At 37.5% G+C, this 18,554-nt stretch overlaps 4 protein-coding genes and 1 non-coding gene across 7 annotated transcripts; 3 read left to right on the top strand and 2 right to left on the bottom strand.

The window, feature by feature from the left end:
- The first annotated feature begins 149 nt into the window (after positions 1-149).
- LOC117128373 lies at positions 150-3,217 on the top strand. The gene is made up of 5 exons (XM_033280606.1): positions 150-887; positions 1,075-1,779; positions 1,981-2,321; positions 2,387-2,468; positions 2,657-3,217. The coding sequence occupies exons 1-5, from the start codon at positions 150-152 to the stop codon at positions 3,215-3,217; spliced, it is 2,427 nt and encodes an 808-aa protein (XP_033136497.1).
- A 542-nt stretch (positions 3,218-3,759) lies between these two features.
- LOC103873686 (uncharacterized protein At4g04775-like) lies at positions 3,760-4,182 on the top strand. The gene is made up of 2 exons (XM_033280605.1): positions 3,760-3,888; positions 3,958-4,182. The coding sequence occupies exons 1-2, from the start codon at positions 3,760-3,762 to the stop codon at positions 4,180-4,182; spliced, it is 354 nt and encodes a 117-aa protein (XP_033136496.1).
- A 346-nt stretch (positions 4,183-4,528) lies between these two features.
- LOC117128370 lies at positions 4,529-5,740 on the bottom strand. The gene has a single exon (XM_033280603.1). It carries the CDS (start codon positions 5,738-5,740, stop codon positions 4,529-4,531), a length of 1,212 nt encoding a protein of 403 aa, XP_033136494.1.
- A 3,883-nt stretch (positions 5,741-9,623) lies between these two features.
- On the bottom strand, positions 9,624-9,730 carry LOC117128821. The gene has a single exon (XR_004452212.1). It is a non-coding gene; the product is annotated as a small nucleolar RNA R71 (small nucleolar RNA).
- Positions 9,731-15,186: 5,456 nt separating this feature from the next.
- On the top strand, positions 15,187-18,440 carry LOC103837299 (GRF1-interacting factor 1). 3 transcript variants are annotated; one of them, XM_009113646.3, is made up of 5 exons: positions 15,187-15,610; positions 15,840-15,928; positions 16,962-17,038; positions 17,117-17,201; positions 17,284-18,440. In XM_009113646.3, exons 1-5 carry the CDS (start codon positions 15,472-15,474, stop codon positions 17,650-17,652), a joined length of 759 nt encoding a protein of 252 aa, XP_009111894.1. In that variant the 5' UTR covers positions 15,187-15,471; the 3' UTR covers positions 17,653-18,440. The 3 variants fall into 3 exon arrangements, with proteins under 3 accessions (XP_009111894.1, XP_033137195.1, XP_009111895.1); XM_009113647.3 differs by having other exon boundaries at positions 15,206-15,610; positions 17,287-17,721; XM_033281304.1 differs by having other exon boundaries at positions 15,200-15,928; positions 17,284-17,774.
- The last annotated feature ends 114 nt before the right edge of the window (positions 18,441-18,554 follow it).

The raw sequence follows: 18,554 nt of genomic DNA, 5'->3' as shown, positions 1-18,554 counted from the left end.
TTTTATTTTAGAGGAAAACACATTTGCTAGTTCATTATATTTTGTTTCAATTTGTGTTTCTAAGTACTTTTGAATTGTAAAAAACTAGTTAAATGTGAGATGGTTATATTTGGTTCGCTGTTAACTTATGGAATTCATGTTTTTTAGGAATGGCTCACCAGTTTCCTAAACGCATTCTTCAAGAAGGTGCTGAGACGCAGATGGATAAGATTAACAACACATGTAGAAGGACGCTTCTGAAGGCGGTAAAGGTGGCTCTGAAAGATGAGTATGAGGAAGTTTTGAAAGACCCTGTCTTCGGGCCTCTTCTGGCGATCATAGAGAACAACCTCATCTACTCAGGGAAGATTATTCACAGCTTCATGTGCAAGCAGCTCAGGGTTTCCAAGCTTCACGAGCTGTGGTTTATTTTTGCGAAGAGGCCTCTTAGGTTTTCTATGCAAGAATTTTATGCTGTGACTGGATTGAAGTACAAAGAGGAACCCGACGTAGACTTCATTAACTGGAAGAATGATAAGGGGTTCTGGGCTAATGCGCTGAAGACCAATGCGAAGATCAACTTATATACTATAAGGGATGAGCTCCTTAAGGTGTGTAACGAGTGGTCGTATGTGGACAGAGTGAGGTTAGTGTATCTGTCCATTATACAATCATTCCTCATGGCTAAGGATTGGAAAGTGTATATCCCTCAAGAATACATCCGCTTGGTGATGGATTTTGAGAAATTGAGGATGTATCCTTGGGGTCTTCGCGCTTATGATGAGCTGATTGCATCAATACTCAGAGCAAGAGAAGATGTGCATACGAAGAACAGCTACGTATTGGATGGATTCTCATATGCGTTTCAGATATGGATTATGGAGGCAATTCCAGACATTGGTTCTACGGTGGGTAAAAAAATAAAAAAAACGTGAAGAAAATGAGATGTAGGAATTGGAAAGGTAGTGGTAAAGTATCCTACCAAGATATCACCAGCCTAGAGTCCCACTTTGATAAGGTAACTGATATTTCTTCTTTAAATATTGAGTTCAATAAATGTTCAATGTAAGCTTAGTGTTTTGTTTGTTCTTGCAGGGAGAGCTGTTCACATTTATATCATCTACTGGTGATTTCGATGTGATTGCTGATACTGAGTTCCTTAGGGAAGATGAAAAGAAGGACGAAAGAGTTGGTCGTATTGTTGAATTGATCAATGCGAAACAAGACTGGACGCATTTCGATTGGGAAGTTGAGTCTTTGCCTGCACACATGGACCTTTCTGATTCAGAACAAGATGAACCGGCTGATGTTGCAGAAGAACCGTCAGCTGTTGCAGAGGAACCGACTGTAGTTGCAGGAGAACCGGCTGTTACTGCGAAAAGAGGCAAGCGCAAGCTAATTGATCCTGGTGCCGAGTCTCGAAAGAAACAACTGCTTTGTCAACGTGCGGCTGAACACAACAGTGGGGTCTCTAGTGAAATGAAGACCTTCATTGAAGGTTTGTTCACCGCTTCTTTCAACTCTTTTAAGGAAGTGGTGCAGAAGGACATACATGAGCGTTTTGACAACGTTGCCAATGAGGTGGCTCAACTCAAGGAACAAGTCTCTCAGCTTAAGGGTCTATCGGAAACATTGGGAAAAGGCAACACATCTGAGATTCTCTCTCCTTCAGCAACAATTAGAAAAGACCAAGGACCATCATCTCATAGTACGGGTCCTCCCGCAGCAAAGGGAAAAGGCAAGGCATCTGCAAATGTGGATCCTCCTCCGGTTCGTCGTAGCCCTCGGCCAGTAAGAGAGGTAACCAAAAAATGAAGCTCTGTGTATTTTGCTATGTCGACTCTTTTGATGTAATGTCTTTGTATTGTAATATGTAATATATCGGCTTGTATGAACTAATGATGATGACTTGTGGGATTGACTATTTTGTAATGTACTTTTCTATATTTTGCTATGGACTGTCTTTTTAGTATTAATGTTATGTTTGTTTTTTATTAACAGGATGTTCAAACTGATGAAAATGAAATGATGGATTTTTTGAAGAATTTGACCAAATCAGCGAAATGTGTAGATAAGGGGACCCAAGACTCTTTACAAGAAGCCATGGGAAACCTTTCTCAAGCATCTCATGTTAAAGGTTTTGATCCTTCACAACATCTGGATGGTGATGAACCAGCTGACTTTGCCACTCCACTGTCTTCGTTTAAGCCTGCGGATTGGAGACCACCTACTCTGAAAGACGTGGACTCACTTGAGGACCGGATATATGATCCCGATTACTCACTAGTGTTTGTCCCTGAGGCATTATGGGGCAAACTTGTTGACTGGACCAAAACTTTCAAGTAAGTTGATATTTTTAAATTTTTTTAACAATTCTACCATTTTGATACTGAATTTTGTAATGCAGAGAACTAAAAATTGGACCATCTATGTTCACAAATGAGTTAGTATCTCGTGTCGTCGGACCTTCAAAGTGGCTCCTGAATAAGGTCAGTTATTACCTTGTTCCTTTTTATTTTGTGTACACAAACTTACAGTCTTTTATCAAATTATGCAGGAAATTGATGGTATGATGTGGTTATTCACTGAGAGGACTTCCTTGCGGCGATGGTTTCCAAATAAAGTAGCCTTCATGACATGCTTGTTCAGTAATTAAATTACGAACTCTTACAACGAGTATAAGAAGGACAAGAAGAAATTCAAAGTGGGCGGACTGCTACAACAGTACGGCATTGGCGAACTTCCAGCACACGGACGAACAAGACTAATGTGGGATCTTGATGTTAACCGCATGTATGTCCCCCTAAATGTTGGTAAGCACTGGATCTCTATGTGCGTCAACTTTGTTACTCGGTCGATAGAGGTCTTTGACTGTGAGGGACTGAGACACCCCGGTGCAGTGGAGCCATTTGCAGTTCTCATCCCTAGAATTGTCAAAGCCATTCAGTCTTCTAAGAATCGACAGTATCAAGTCAAGCAGTATACGGTCTCCTACGTCTCAATGCCCTTCTTATTGAACAAAAGTAGCAGTGACTGTGGAGTATATGCCTTGAAGCACATTGAATGCCATCTTCTAGACTTAGACTTTTCCCTCGTGAATGACAACAACATTCGTGAAGCGCGGCAGAAGATTGCTTATGACCTATGGGAAGCTGCTATTGATCCTGTCCTTATTGAAAGGATGGCAAAATTCACTCCCCCGAAGACAATTTCAAGTGCTCTAGTGGAACTTGAATAAAATTCTTTCTGTTATGACTTGTGTAGGAAGTATATTGTTATTTGGTGATTTTATTTGACTCTTTTAGTTACCATTTTACTCCTTTAGTTACTACCTTATTTCACTGTTTTATTTGACTCTTGAAGTTGCTTTCTCTTTACTTTTTAGGTGACAATATGAAATCCTATCTATACCCTAAATGATTGTTATGCGATGTCCTAATTCTTATCAAAACATAACCGAAATCTAAACCTATCTATACCCTAAATGGCATTAAAGTAGGACAAACTATATTAAACCTTATACCTTAAATGACACTAAAGAAGACAAACAATTTCAAACCCTATAGCCTAAATGACACTAAAATACCACAATCTATTTGGTGCCAAAACAAATCTTTATAATGAAAACACATACAAGTTACCATATGTGCCGATCCGATTAGAAACATTGTAAACCCTAATTATATTGCTTATATAAGATCATAAAGCGGCCACAAACACTACATCTTGCGGTGTTTTTTTTCTCCTACTTGTTCTTAAAAAATCTCTCCTCAAAAGAGAATGACGAACACGAAATACCATGGAGCGATCCCTTCCAGATGCTGGTGTGGAAAGAAGATTGTCACTTATGTTTCAAAAACGGAAGAGAACCCATACAGACGATTCTTCAGATGTGAGATTGGTTTACAGGTAAATCTGATAATTCACTACTTCATATTCTTCTATATGTCAATTGATTTGTTTTGTGTTTTGAAACAGAGAAAAAAAGAAAATCATCTTTTTAAGTGGGTAGACGAGGCTCTGCTTGATGAGATTGAAAGGATGTCTGAGCATCAGGCGAGAGTTGCTGAGGAAATTGAAGATCTGAGAATTTCCATGAAGAAGACAGTGCAGGAAGAAGTTATGAACCATAAGCATTCGCTTGATGTAGGTTGCGTAGGAACCCTTTTCAGTTTGTTATGTCTCTGGTCCAAATGTGATTGATATTGTAATGGTTCTCTGATTCAAGTTACATTTTCAAATATTGAACCAATCTTATTTCCAGTTTTATTGTCGTGTTATGAACAACGTTATCAAACAAACCTAATTTTCATAGTCTCTAAAACATAGTATCCTAAAAAACGTGAAACATAACTTGCATAAATCAAGATGAACAAAGCTGAAACATAACTTTGATAGTCTTTGAAACATAACTTGCATAAATCAAGATGAATAAAGCTTGCGTAAACAGAACTTGCATAAAGTCTGAAACATAGTAACCCAAAAAAACCGGAAACATAACTTGCATAAATCAACATAAAGAAAGCTTGCATGAAACGAACTGAGTATCCTATATTGCTCGATCACATGTTCTCCTATCGTGCCCTCGAATCCCACATCGGCTACATTTGCGACCTTTAGAGCCTTGATTTCCTTGTGACGAACGGATCTTATCTTCGGCTGTCTCGTATCTGCGTTTCTTTCTTCTACCTGCAGCTCGTCTAGACTCTGGAGGAAGGACTTTCGTCTGCTCCACATGAGATGGAACAGTCCAAGCATCTTCAGGGACACCAATAGGATTTATGCTTTCTTCATAAGCCGTGCGCCATGACGCAGTAGTGTATATGTCGTCTGTGAGTGTGTGTGCTTGTATTCCAACACTGAAGCCTGCTTTTATGGCGTGCCTGCATGGAATTTTCATCAGGTCAAACTTCCCACAAGAACACGTGCGTCTGACCAAGTCAACCATGCAGTCAAAAGTGTCACCTTGAACCAAAAACCTGTCATCGTTAATCGGGAAGACCTTAAACTTTTTACCCTTCTCAATCCTTCTGTCTATCTTCTTCTCCACAGCAACGGTCAGTAGCTTCGAGTGCTTAGAACTTAAAGTTCTACGTTGGAAAAACCATCGAGTCATCATTTCCCTAATGCTGTCCATTAGAGGTATTACTGGAAACTCTCTAGGCGTACGCAAAGCAGAATTTATCGACTCCGCAGGGTTAGTAGTGTTGATATCATACCTGTAACCTGGGAATTGACAACGAGCCCACTTCCTCACATCGGCTTCTATTAGATAATTTCCAATTTCAGGACTAATAGAGTAAATAGCAGTGAACAGCTTACGAAAATCAGCAGCTCGATAAGCTTTAAAAGCCTTTGCAACCAAACCAGCCACACCTTTCCCACAAAAATATGTTACGACATTATTCAGCAAGTGGTGAATGCAAATTCCGTGATGAGCTTGCGGGTACACGTTAGCAATAGCTTTAGCAATCGAGGAATTCCTATCAGACACAAAAGCTAAACTATGCTCGTCAGCAGTGACCGCATTAAGTTGTCTCATAAACCAGTTCCACGCAAGGTCATTCTCTGAGTCGACAACTCCAAATACAATAGGATATAAATTAGAGTTTCCATCTAATGCAGTAGCAACCAGTAATACCCCTTTGTATTTGCTCTTCAAGAACGTCCCATCCACAACAATAACTTTCCTAGAAATCGCGAAGACTCTGACCAAAGGAGATGAAGAGGAATCTGAATCGCCCTTCAGAATCCCTTTCATAAGACGTGTGTGACCCTGGATTAGCTTCCCTCATCATGTGCAAGTATTTGGGAATTTTTTCATAGCCTTCCTCTGGAAGGCCTTTCACTTTGTTGATTGCATACTCACGTGCATCCCATACCAAAGAATAGGATATCTCAAGTCCATGTTCTGAACGCATATACTGGACTATATCATTAGATCTCGGCCCTTCTTTAGCAGTTTCATACATATGCATAACCAGAGTACCAATTGTTTTTGCTGAAGCTGTCCGAACAGAACCCTTCCTTTTGGATGCAGCACATGAATGATGAGGTACATACTTTTTGATGATAAAATAAGATGAATCAGGTAACCCCTCTGCACGAACACGCCAGCTGCAATCATCATCTGCGCAACGAATGTACCACATTTTTTTATCCGACTTGACAAGCTTATAGTCGAAATTATGTTTCATTGCACATATTTCGAATGCTGCCTTCAAAAGCGTTTTTGAAATAAAATGTTGACCCTCCTTCACAAAATCCACCAAAGAAAATCGCACATCATTTCCATTGGTCTTCTCTTTGTCACACCATTCAACCTCTTCTTGTGAATCCATAGTTTAGATAGGAAAAAGTTAGAGAAGAAGAAAAAAAAAATCGTGAGACAACGATGAAGAAGACCACAATTTAGGAAAAAAAACAATTAAAAAAGGAAAACAAAATATTTAAAAGATTTAGTGAATATTTCATAACCGTTTTTACCAAGATTTCCGGATTTTGTTTACTAACCGTTATAGAACTTGCATTCTACCAATTTAGAAAATAGAATAATAAATAGGATGTTATATACTACTATATTAGATATAAAGACATGATGTAGATTGTATTTTCTTGCGTGGTTTATAATAAGGAAGGATTTAGATTTTATTTTCTAGCGCGGTTGATGAGATGACATTGTTTAGTGTTTTAAGTCTACCAGAAATATAGAGCATAGAGGAAATCGTGAACTTCATATTCTGCCTTACTAGTTATATACGTTTCCGTTATAATATGCAGCCTACATGCCTTAGAACATTGTGTTTCTTTCAGATTACGTATTCTAAACCACCGTAGATGGCAGATATGGTTAACTAGCACATTTAGCCAATTTTTCAAATTATTATGTAAACATCTTTTGATGTCAAAAATATTTTTCTCACATGCACATGCTTATCTACATTAAGTTAACTATTTTTCCATATTTTTTTCCTTTGTAAAAAAAATCTTATGAATTTTTATATACAGAAAGGGTAGTCACTGTCCAAATGTGTGAAAAGTTAATTTAATTCTAAGGGGACAATACTTTAGAGATTTAGTTCCATATTGGCAAATTTCCCTATTTATTTTGAGTTTATTTTCTTTTAAAGAGAAAATTGACGGAAATCACTAGAAATAGTGTAATGGTCCTTCATCTTCAATGGACATTTTTATTAAAGAAAAATATAAAAAATGAGGGAGAACCATGTTCCTATGGTACTCTATTTTGAAAAGGAAAATAAGTTTAAAAGTAGTATTGTCTAACATTTGAGGAATAGTATTCGCAATTTTGTTTTAATGTCAAATCTTTTTATTTATAAATAAATCCTTACACTTTATATAGTTTTATTTTATATCTCAGATTTAATAGTTGTATTTATATTTTAACAAAATTATTAATACTTTCATAATACAATTATAAATTAATATAAATCATGGTATACTCTTTTAGAAACTAAACTTATGTATAAGCTTTAGTTAGAATAAAATAATATTTGAGTAAAATTTGTATAAATATAACGAATTTTATTAAAATTATTAATAATATAATGTATTTTGATATCTTGCATATTTGCATTGTTTTACCCATTCATTCATAAATATTTTCATCATATAGATTAGGATTCATGCATGTTTAGGTTGCATTTTGCATACATGAGTCTCTATTAGGTACTGGAGTACCACATGAGGTTATTTGGAGCTCAAAAGAGGTGAAAAGGTGACAATTGGACGAACCGAGCATGGGAGCGACCTCCCGGAGCGACATCACGAAGTCGTTGTGTCCCACTTCTCAGAGCGACCTTCCTAAAGCGACACCATGAAGTCGCTCGCGTTCTCATTACTCCGAACAGTCTTAGATGACCCTGGAGCGACCTCTCAGAGCGACCTACCAAGGTCGCTCCCGATCCAGAGCGACCCGTTGGAGCGACACACCAAAGTCGCTCGCGACCTCTCGCCCGGAGACACCAAAAATCGGCCCTGGAGCGACTTCCCGGAGCGACACCTGCAAGTCGCTCCGCGTTATTTTGCTGCCGAAAATCATGATTTCTTAAGGACCTTTTTGCAATTTATTTTGGACGTTTTGCACTTGGAAAAACCTATGTTTTAAACATCTTTTGTAGCCACCAGAGGCAAATTTATCTTTTATCGTTTGATCTATTGAGAAATACACAAGAACTCTCTTGAGAAGTTCATCTCTTGGATTTTGATTTGTTATGTTCTTGTGTTCTTGTTGATTTCTTATCTATTTCTCTACATGGTTAATCTGAAATCCAATATGGGTTTAAGAGGAATCATGAAGATTAGTGAGTAATCACCTTTTGAATTCATGGGTTAGGGAGATTAAGGGTGATTAGGTTAGAGCTAGGATGTTTTAGTGTAGATCATTCATATTTCCTTGCTAGTACAGTAATCATAATGCATCTTCTGAGTTGGCCACTCAGTTGTTGATCCTTAGGCATTTCTCACCCGAAAGGTGTTCGATGAAATGCCCGAGACAACTCTCCTAGGCTTTTAGTATACTTTGCCAAAGACATTTGTTGTTAAAGGTGCTAAGATAGCTAATAGACTTTTTAGTAATGATTGCTTTCATATTATTCAACCAAAGACATTTGATGTTTGAGATGTGTTAGCAAATGAGCATTCATCTAGACATAGAGCTTGCTTAGAATTGTGTCTAGGCTTAAGGTTGATAGTTTGATTGATCATTTGCCATCCTTAGTTCGATACTTGATCACCCAAGGTCTAATCCCTATGCCCATGAGTTCTCTTTTCCCTTAGTCAAGAAAGTATCATTTAGTTATTCCTTTTAATTAGTCATAGTTTTAAAACCCATCTAAATCATTGGTTGCACTTAGATTAAGTGAGTACTTGCATTCTCAGTGCTTTGATATCCCTCAGAACTGGTTCGACAATCTTTTATACTACAACATTTGTCTTAGGAGCCTTGAAAACTCCTAACATCAAATTGGCGCCGTTGCCAAATTCTGAGTAGATTTGAACATTGAGATTTAGTCACTTGCTTGAGACTAAGTCATTTTTATTTTCTTTTGTTACTGATTTTCTTTCTTCACCTCCCTTTAATCTACAGGTGTATGAACTTGAGGAGCAGGGGTCCATCAAACCTAGTTCCAATAGCTGCAGACATCAGAGCTTTAGAGAGAGAGTGTGCTAGAAATAGAAGAGAAGAAGAGCAACAGGCTCACTTGCAGAGATTGAGTACTGATATGGGAGACATACCTCAAAACCAACAGCGAGCAGCTCGACCCATTGGCACTTACGACCGCCCCAACATTCATGGTCATAGATTGGGAATCCGAGCACCCGCTGTGGCAGCCAACAACTTTGAGATCAAATCAGGACTCCTCAACGTGATCGAGAACAACAAGTATCATGGCTTGGCTCTAGAGGATCCATTTGATCACTTGGACAGGTTCGACAGCTACTGTGGGTTGTCAAAAACCAATGGTGTGTCCGAAGATGCCTTAAAGCTCAAGCTATTCCCTTTCTCTTTGGGGGATAAGGCACGTCAGTGGGAGAAGTCTCTACCCAGTGACTCCATCACTACTTGGGATGACTGCAAGAAAGCATTCTTGGAGAAGTTCTTCTCTACTTCAAGAACTGCTAAGCTGAGAAACGAGATTTCCAGCTTTCAACAGAAGAACTTGGAAGGCTTCAGTGAAGCCTGGGAGAGATTCAAGGGCTACCAAGCTCAATGCCCACACCATGGCTTTTCTAAGGAGAGCTTGCTGAGCACATTCTACCGTGGTGCTCTTCCTAAGTACAGAGCCAGACTGGATACAGCTAGCAATGGGTTCTTCTTGGGGAGAACTGAGGAGGATGCAGAAGAACTGGTTGACAACATGGTAAAGAGTGATGCAGTCTACAGTGGAGACCACGACAGAGGCAGTAGAACAGATGATAAGCAGACGAGGAAAGAGATCAAAGCTTTGGAAGACAAGATCGACCTACTCATTGCTGAAAAAGCAACCCAAGAGCAGCTGAAGTTTGTTGGTAACTCCAAGCAGGAAGATCCACTTGCTGTCAATGAGGTTGAGGGTTTGGAAGGTCAAGAGGAGTTGTGTTTCATCAACAACAATGGTAGCTGGTACAAAAAGGAGCCCAACTTTCAGTACAACAACTACCAACAGAAATCCTATCCAAACAACCAACAGAGTGGCTATCCGCCAAGAAACAACCAGCAAGGCAGCTATCAGCCTCAGCAAAACCCCTCGTCTGGTTCCTCTGCTCCTCAAGAGAGCAGCACTGATACCTTACTGAAGCAAATCTTGGAGTCTCAGACTAGAAGTGAGAAGCAAGTTGGTTATGAGTTGAAGAACCTTCATTCCAAGATTGATGGGAGCTACAATGAGCTCAACAACAAATTCTCACACCTTGCTTCTACAGTCAGGAATTTAGAGAATCAATTTGCTTCCATAACACTCACCAGAATCGCCAGCAAGGATCTCTACCTGGAAAGTCTGACCAAAATCCCAAGGAGGCCAAAGCTATCACCCTTAGGAGTGGTAAGCAGTTACCTCCTAGAACCCTCACCAAGGATGCTGAGAGAACTAGGTGAGGGGGTTGCCATCAACATAGATGATGAAGTGGTGATTGTTGATGAGAAGATCAATGACGAGATCTTGGAGAAGATAGTGGAAGCCAAAGGTAAAGGAAAGGTTGGAGAGAAGAAGAAGACAGTAAAGGATGGTGAAGTTGTTACTCCAGCAAGTGAAAGTTCTTTTGTTCCTCCTCCCTATGAACCCAAACTTCCATTCCCTGGTAGATTCAAGAAGCAGCTGCTAGAGAAGTACAAAGCTCTGTTTGAGAAGCAAATGAGTGAAGCTCAGGTTGCAATGCCCATCATCGATGCTTTCATGTTGATTCCTCAATACAACAATTTTCTGAAAGATGTTGTAGCTGCAAAGAAGAAGGAGATGGAAGGCATGATGATTCTTACCCATGCGTGCAATGCCATCATCCAGAGGCTTGATGTTCCAGAGAAATTAGAGGATCCAGGAAGCTTCACACTACCTTGTGCTCTTGGACCTATGGTATTTGAGAAAAGTCTCTGCGATTTGGGAGCTAGTGTCAGCTTGATGCCTTTGTCTGTTGCAAAGAAGCTTGGATTCACTCAGTACAAGAAGTGTAGACTCTCTCTGGTGTTAGCTGATCGTTCAGTGAAGTACCCTGTGGGCATCTTAGAGGACCTCCCTGTGAAGATTGGAAGGTATGAGATACCTACAGATTTTGTGGTGCTTGAGATGGGTGAGGAGGCTCAAGACCCATTGATTCTAGGAAGGCCATTCTTAGCTACAGCAGGAGCTATTGTTAATGTGAAGGAAGGCACGATTGATCTCCATTTGGGTAAAGAGAACATCCTCCACTTTGACATCAAGAGGAAAATGAGGAAACCAACTGTGTTCGGGCAAGCCTTCTACATTGAAGAGATGGACACTCCTGCTGATGAGCACCTTGAAGAGTTACCACCTGAGGACGACGAGGAGGGAGCATCTCCCTCTACTCATTCCCTATAGAAGGTAACCCACCACACTCCCTTGTATATACCATTTCATTTTTGCATATTAGTCTTCTTTTCGGTATCTCTCTCTACTTGACGACACAGAGACTGTGTAACTCAAGTTTGGGGGAGGTACCAAGTATTTGATCATGTTTGCTTTGATGTTGTTTCATTGAGTCATGCATGGCATACCTATTTGCATAGATAAAAAAAAATCAATCATTTAGTTTGCATCATTTGCATTTTTAGGAGAGTCTAGAGCATATAGGTTGCATTCACTTGCATTGGGAGCAATGATTTTGAATGCCTTGTAAAGAACACTACGTTGCACTTGACTAGCTTTTGCACCTCTCAAAAAGACTTGTATGTTTCGAGCCTTGAAAACTCTTCCTGAAACTTGTTGATTGCTGAAACTCAGTCTTTGAAGCCAACTACAACCTTATTTGAACTGAACGAACTTAATGCTTCTTGCTCATGGTCCCTTGTGTACTGAGTCATGGCTATACACACTTGAGTTGTCACATCTTTTATACCAATCTTTTTTGACAAACTCTAGTGGTAGACCACTCCCAAAACCTTTTCCTCCTTTTAAGCTTTCATTGTTTGATGAGTGAGGCCTTTTTCGGAAAGTCTTACATGTGCATAATGTTGAGAGTATCGGGAACGACAATGCTTGATCTTCATTCTTGCTAGATTGGACACTCTATTGTCAAGCTATAGGTGGGGGTGAGTGTTGTGATTATGATTTGGGAGAAATGAAAAAGGAAAAGAATAGACTCTTTGTGTTTAAGTGAATTGTTTTATTGGGATAAGTAGAGAAGCCTCTAGCTCAAGTTTTGAAAAGTCTTGGCCCCCAGCCTAAAAAAAAAAAAAAAAAAAAAAAAAAAAAAAAGAAAAAGAAAAAGAAAGAAAAGGGGGCTAGCAAAGTTGTTAGGAGCTAAGAAATGTTTTGAGGTTGTGAAAAATCCCTTGTAGATTTCAAAGAGAAAGAGTTAAAGTTTTTAGGATCTTTTGGTGAGAGATGTGAGTTGGGTTTGACATTGAGAAATGATTGTGTAATTGTATGTTTGGGAAAAGGGTAGAACAATGGAGATTGAGCATTGTATGCATGAGTTGATCCCTTTCTTAGATATATTATGTGCAATGTCAAGGCTACTTGTTTCGAGAGTAAACCACCTTAAAGATCATATGTTTTGAACCTCTTGAATCACTTGAATAAAAGCCTTCCCTTACCCAACCAAATGACTTGGACCAACTGACCATTTGCAAGAATTCACCTGATGTTTTGTGCTTAATGAATGTGAGAGTTGGTTGATTTGAATGTGTGGATGCTTGATGATGAGTGTAAGAACAAAAAGAGTTAAGATAGGCCTAGAGAAGCTAGAGTGTAATAAGAGAGTGTGCTAGTTGTGTTTCTTTTGGCTATGTGCTCCCACCTTCAACCTCTCTCCCTATGAGTTCTAGAAAGTTCACTTGTGGACAAGTAAAAGAACAAGTTTGGGGGAGTTGATATCTTGCATATTTGCATTGTTTTACCCATTCGTTCATAAACATTTTCATCATATAGATTAGGATTCAGACATGTTTAGGTTGCATTTTGCATACATGAGTCTCTATTAGGTACTGGAGTACCACATGAGGTTATTTGGAGCTCAAAAGAGGTGAAAAGGTGACTATTAGACGAACCGAGCATGGGAGCGACCTCCCGAAGCGACATCACGAAGTCGCTGTGTCCCACTTCTCAGAGCGACCTTCCTAAAGCGACACCATGAAGTCGCTCGCGTTCTCATTACTCCGAACAGTTTTAGATGACCCTGGAGCGACCTCTCAGAGCGACCTACCAAGGTCGCTCCCGATCCAGAGCGACCCGTTGGAGCGACACACCAAAGTCGCTCGCGACCTCTCGCCCGGAGACACCAAAAATCGGCCCTGGAGCGACTTCCCGGAGCGACACCTGCAAGTCGCTCCGCGTTATTTTGCTGCCGAAAATCATGATTTCTTAAGGACCTTTTTGCAATTTATTTTGGACGTTTTGCACTTGGAAAAACCTATGTTTTAAACATCTTTTGTAGCCACCAGAGGCAGATTATCTTTTATCGTTTGATCTATTGAGAAATACACAAGAACTCTCTTGAGAAGTTCATCTCTTGGATTTTGATTTGTTATGTTCTTGTGTTCTTGTTGATTTCTTATCTATTTCTCTACATGGTTAATCTGAAATCCAATATGGGTTTAAGAGGAATCATGGAGATTAGTGAGTAATCATCTTTTGAATTCATGGGTTAGGGAGATTAAGGGTGATTAGGTTAGAGCTAGGATGTTTTAGTGTAGATCATTCATATTTCCTTGCTAGTAGAATAATCATAATGCATCTTCTGAGTTGGCCACTCAGTTGTTGATCCTTAGGCATTTCTCACCCGAAATGTGTTCGATGAAATGCCCGAGACAACTCTCCTAGGCTTTTAGTATACTTTGCCAAAGACATTTGCTGTTAAAGGTGCTAAGATAGCTAATAGACTTGTTAGTAATGATTGCTTTCATATTATTCAACCAAAGACATTTGATGTTTGAGATGTGTTAGCAAATGAGCATTCATCTAGACATAGAGCTTGCTTAGAATTGTGTCTAGGCTTAAGGTTGATAGTTTGATTGATCATTTGCCATCCTTAGTTCGATACTTGATCACCCAAGGTCTAATCCCTATGCCCATGAGTTCTCTTTTCCCTTAGTCAAGAAAGTATCATTTAGTTATTCCTTTTAATTAGTCATAGTTTTAAAACCCATCTAAATCATTGGTTGCACTTAGATTAAGTGAGTACTTGCATTCTCAGTGCTTTGATATTCCTCAGAACTGGTTCGACAATCTTTTATACTACAACATTTGTCTTAGGAGCTTTGAAAACTCCTAACATCATATTTATAATATTATTTTGAGAAAAAAATAAACGTAACTATTGAAGATGTTCAGTGTATTTCTAAATACTATGAAACATTAACTTGGTATACAAAAAAAGAAAAAGAGAGGAAACTAGATTAAGTGGTTTTTGTTTTTATTATAACTCAATAGTACTGTCACTTGCCTTTAAGCATTTCTCATTATTTTAAAAACCCGACAGTTAACAATGCTTACCAAATTTTAGGCGAGAAAAGATATAAATTATACGTGGACATCACATGTTTGACACATCGGAGTTATGCTGTTATGGACTTTTGCATGTAAAATGTGTCTTTCTCATCTATTTTCCGTGCTCACCTTTAAAACTTCTATAAATTAATAATGTTGATACTTTAAAATTTTATTAATTTATAGAAATATTAATTTATAAAAGTTATTTTATTTAGATTTTTCATTTTAAAATATATTTATTCTAAGATAAAAAAATATATTTGATTTTGGTGTATAGACATTAATTGTTTTTTTTCTTAATTTGATATTTATATTAATTTTATTATATTATTTAGTGTATATAATATATGTTGCATATAACTTAAATGTGGTTTTAGATATAATATTACTAAAACTCATCAAAATATATTAAGAGTTAAAAAATATAAAAATAATTTCATTGTAAATATAAAACAAACAATATAATAATAGGTTCTTACTTATATAAAATATATATACATATAAATTATTAATTTATAATTTTAATGGGACTATATATTTACATAGAATTTTTTAAGAAATTATTATCGTATTATTTTATCGATTTGTGTCAAATTTTGAACCAACCCAAGTTAAGACCGGTAAAATTTATTAATTTATAGAAATTATTAATTTATCGAGTATTAATTTATAAAGATTATTAATTTATCGGGTATATTTCAATAAATATATACAGAATTAAATGATACACATATATGGAGATTGGAGCGTAAGCAAAGGTCTCACGTCTCTATAATAAGCATGACTCGTCACGTGATCTCCTCTTCTTCACAGGGACATAGAAAGGATGAGACAGAAAGAAACCAACAAAACCAAACCCCAAACCCAAGAAAAGGAGAAACAAGACTCTCTCTCTCTTAAGAGACTTCATTGTCTCTCTCAGTCTTTTAACGCAAAACGACTTTTTGTGGAGGAGAGAAAGCGAGGTAACACACACAAGATGCACATCTTCAATACTTAAAGAGTTTTCTATATACAGAACAAGTGTGTAAAAAAGAAACAGATACAAAAAGTTTATATCTCCGCTCTCTCTTTCTCTGTCTGTGGGTGGCTCTTCTTTTACCTTTGGGTTTAGTGGTGGGGGTTCACTCTATAAAACATTTTGCAACAAAAAAATAAAAATAAATAAGAGCAGTCCGGTTTTATATATAATAGCAAAAGAAATGCAACAGCACCTGATGCAGATGCAGCCCATGATGGCTGGTTACTACCCCAGCAATGTCACCTCTGATCATATCCAGCAGGTTTTCTTCTTCTTCCCGTTCGTCTGCTACTTCTATTATAGTATCTTTTCCTTGTATCTATGCTGCTTCTATTATATTTATATATTATCTATGCTGTTTTTTGAAACTTTTATCCATGTTTCTTTGTATTTTAAAAGAAACCAGATGAAATTCTCGCTTGTAAGAGCCCCAGAGACCCCTAGATTTTGCTCTCTCAGACTCTCACAACATATTTAAACGATGGTTTTCTCAAAAAAAATAAAACTAAACTCATCATATTTTGATTATTGGGTTCTTTGCCATGTATTTTATACTTTATACTGATAAATTAGTTTTAGTTATACTATTTCTGTTTTGTAATGTTTCTATCTTCTGTATTGTGCATAGCTTCTCTTTCTTTTAGCATGTCACTAAATGATTATTTCAAGTTTTTCTTCTTGTCCAGAGAGCTTCGTTGTATCAATTATACATCATTTTTGCCCGTTTAGTTAGAAATCATTAGTCTAAACCGAACAAGCTTGAAAACTTGTATGTAAATATAAGATTTTTTAGGCCTGTATGTCTTTCCAACGGTTGAAGAGATTCTTTCTACTGAAAATTTTTTTTTTAGGGTCCATCTGTTTGCGTTCTTGAAACATGTAATGAAAATAATGCGCCAGAACAGACAAATCTAGGGAACAGAAGCTTTTTCACATTTCATGCTTTCTTTCTTTGTCGTGTTTTTCGTGTTCTGGAAGTTTCATAGATGGCAAAAACCACAAAGCCATTTATGTGAATGCGGTGGTCCTGTTTAGATTCTTATCATTAGATCTATCTATGTGTTGTATTTGCAGTCCAAGTGTTCCTTTTCTTGCTTACATGACCAGATATACTTTGTGGTCCGAACGACATCTGGTCCTATCTCACTTGTGTGGTCCTCAAATCTTTTAGAAAGAAAATCTTTCATACGCTTTTGTGATGTTTCATCGTTTCATGTCTTTATTCTAACAAAAAAAAAGATCAAGATAACACTGCACTGATTAGTGAGGTGATGATATATTGTGTTAAACTGTAGTACTTGGACGAGAACAAATCGTTGATTCTGAAGATAGTTGAATCTCAAAACTCTGGAAAGCTCAGCGAATGTGCCGAGTAAGAGCAAACTTATCTCCTTGATTTCATTTGTGTTATAATAGGAAATGATCTAATGGTAAAACCTAATGGTTACAGGAACCAGGCAAGGCTTCAACGCAACCTAATGTACTTAGCTGCTATTGCAGATTCTCAGCCTCAACCTCCAAGCGTGCTTAGCCAGGTAAATCATAAAAAGTATATATATATATATATTGTTTTGAAATTGAAACAAACTCATTGGTATTGTTGGTTTATATACATAGCAGTATGGATCTGCTGGTGGTGGGGTTATTCAGGCAGAAGGAGGTTCACACTATTTGCAGCAGCAGCAACAGGCAACTCAGATGTCTCAGCAGTCTCTAATCGCGGCTCGATCTTCCATGCTGTATGCTCAGCAGCAACAGCCTTATGCATCTCTTCAGCATCAGCAGTTGCACCATAGCCAGTTAGGGATGAGCTCAAGCACCGGAGGAGGAAGCAGCGGTTTTCATATCCTTCAGGGAGAGGCTGGTGGTGGGTTTAATGAATTTGGCCGTGGGAAGCCGGAAATGGAAAGTGGTGAAGGCAGAGGAGGAAGCTCAGGGGATGGTGGAGAAACCCTTTACTTGAAATCATCAGATGATGTGAACTGAAAGATTGTGAAGTTAGTGTGTGTTTTGGCTAAGTTGCTTGTTGAAGAAGCAAAAAACTCTTATCTATTGTGGTTTTTAATTTTCTCAATGTTTGTGCCCTAAAAAGTGAACTTTTCGTGGTAGTGTACCGTGTAACGTTGTGTCGTAATCTAGTAGTATGTTTTTCTTTAAAAAAAAATAGTAAGGGTTATTGGTTGTTGTATTTTAATGAATTTGAAAATTCGAACTAAATCTAATGTTATTGGTTCTGTGATTTTCAAATATATATTAAAATCAGGTGTTATTGATTTAATGATTCATAAATTTTATATCAAATAAAGTATTATTCAATCGTACGGATTTACTAATATATTTAATTTTTAATGGATTTGAATTGATTTGTTTGAATTTTTTAGTTAAAAATACAAAGACTCAAATCCGAGGGAAAACCTCCGAATTTGCATATTTTACTTGGATTTATAAGTACTATATGAATTTTTAAATACTATATGAATTTCTAAATCAATCAAAATATATAAACCAATAACACCTCCTAGTCAACTCTTTTTGTTTCAACGAAGAGTCTTGGAGATCACTAGCTGAAATAAGTCTGGTCTAGTGGTTGGGTTGATGAGCGTAAACCGATTTTAACATAAGGCCATGACAAATTCATTCAGGCATGCAATTTGTTTTTATTATATAGAAACATTTATAAATTAATAATGGGATTTTGAATTTATAGACGTTTTACTGTAGTACTTCGGATTTTAGAAATCCGAAAACTCACAAAATGATTAAGAGAACATTTAGAAAAAAATGATAGATGAATCAGACTCATTAAGATATCTCTCAATCCACTCTATTTTCACTCTAAAATAAAGTTTAAAATAAAAATGCTTCAATGAAATTTTATTTTTTTACTA

This window comes from Brassica rapa, chromosome A09 (genome assembly GCF_000309985.2).
Source record: "Brassica rapa cultivar Chiifu-401-42 chromosome A09, CAAS_Brap_v3.01, whole genome shotgun sequence".
Lineage (NCBI taxonomy): Eukaryota > Viridiplantae > Streptophyta > Magnoliopsida > Brassicales > Brassicaceae > Brassica > Brassica rapa.
The sequence above is the reverse complement of the archived record's forward strand: the minus strand, read 5'-3'. Positions and strand labels throughout refer to the sequence as shown.

Coding starts and splice junctions, on each gene's coding strand:
- LOC117128370 (XM_033280603.1), bottom strand. CDS start 5,740: ATGAAAGGGATTCTGAAGGGCGATTCAGATTCCTCTTCATCTCCTTTG.
- LOC103873686 (XM_033280605.1), top strand. CDS start 3,760: ATGACGAACACGAAATACCATGGAGCGATCCCTTCCAGATGCTGGTGT. Junction 3,889..3,957: donor GATGTGAGATTGGTTTACAG/GTAAATCTGATA, acceptor GTTTTGAAACAG/AGAAAAAAAGAAAATCATCT.
- LOC103837299 (XM_009113646.3), top strand. CDS start 15,472: ATGAGACAGAAAGAAACCAACAAAACCAAACCCCAAACCCAAGAAAAG. Junction 15,611..15,839: donor TGTGGAGGAGAGAAAGCGAG/GTAACACACACA, acceptor TATATATAATAG/CAAAAGAAATGCAACAGCAC. Junction 17,039..17,116: donor AAGCTCAGCGAATGTGCCGA/GTAAGAGCAAAC, acceptor TAATGGTTACAG/GAACCAGGCAAGGCTTCAAC.
- LOC117128373 (XM_033280606.1), top strand. CDS start 150: ATGGCTCACCAGTTTCCTAAACGCATTCTTCAAGAAGGTGCTGAGACG. Junction 888..1,074: donor TTCCAGACATTGGTTCTACG/GTGGGTAAAAAA, acceptor TTGTTCTTGCAG/GGAGAGCTGTTCACATTTAT. Junction 2,469..2,656: donor CAAAGTGGCTCCTGAATAAG/GTCAGTTATTAC, acceptor TCTTACAACGAG/TATAAGAAGGACAAGAAGAA.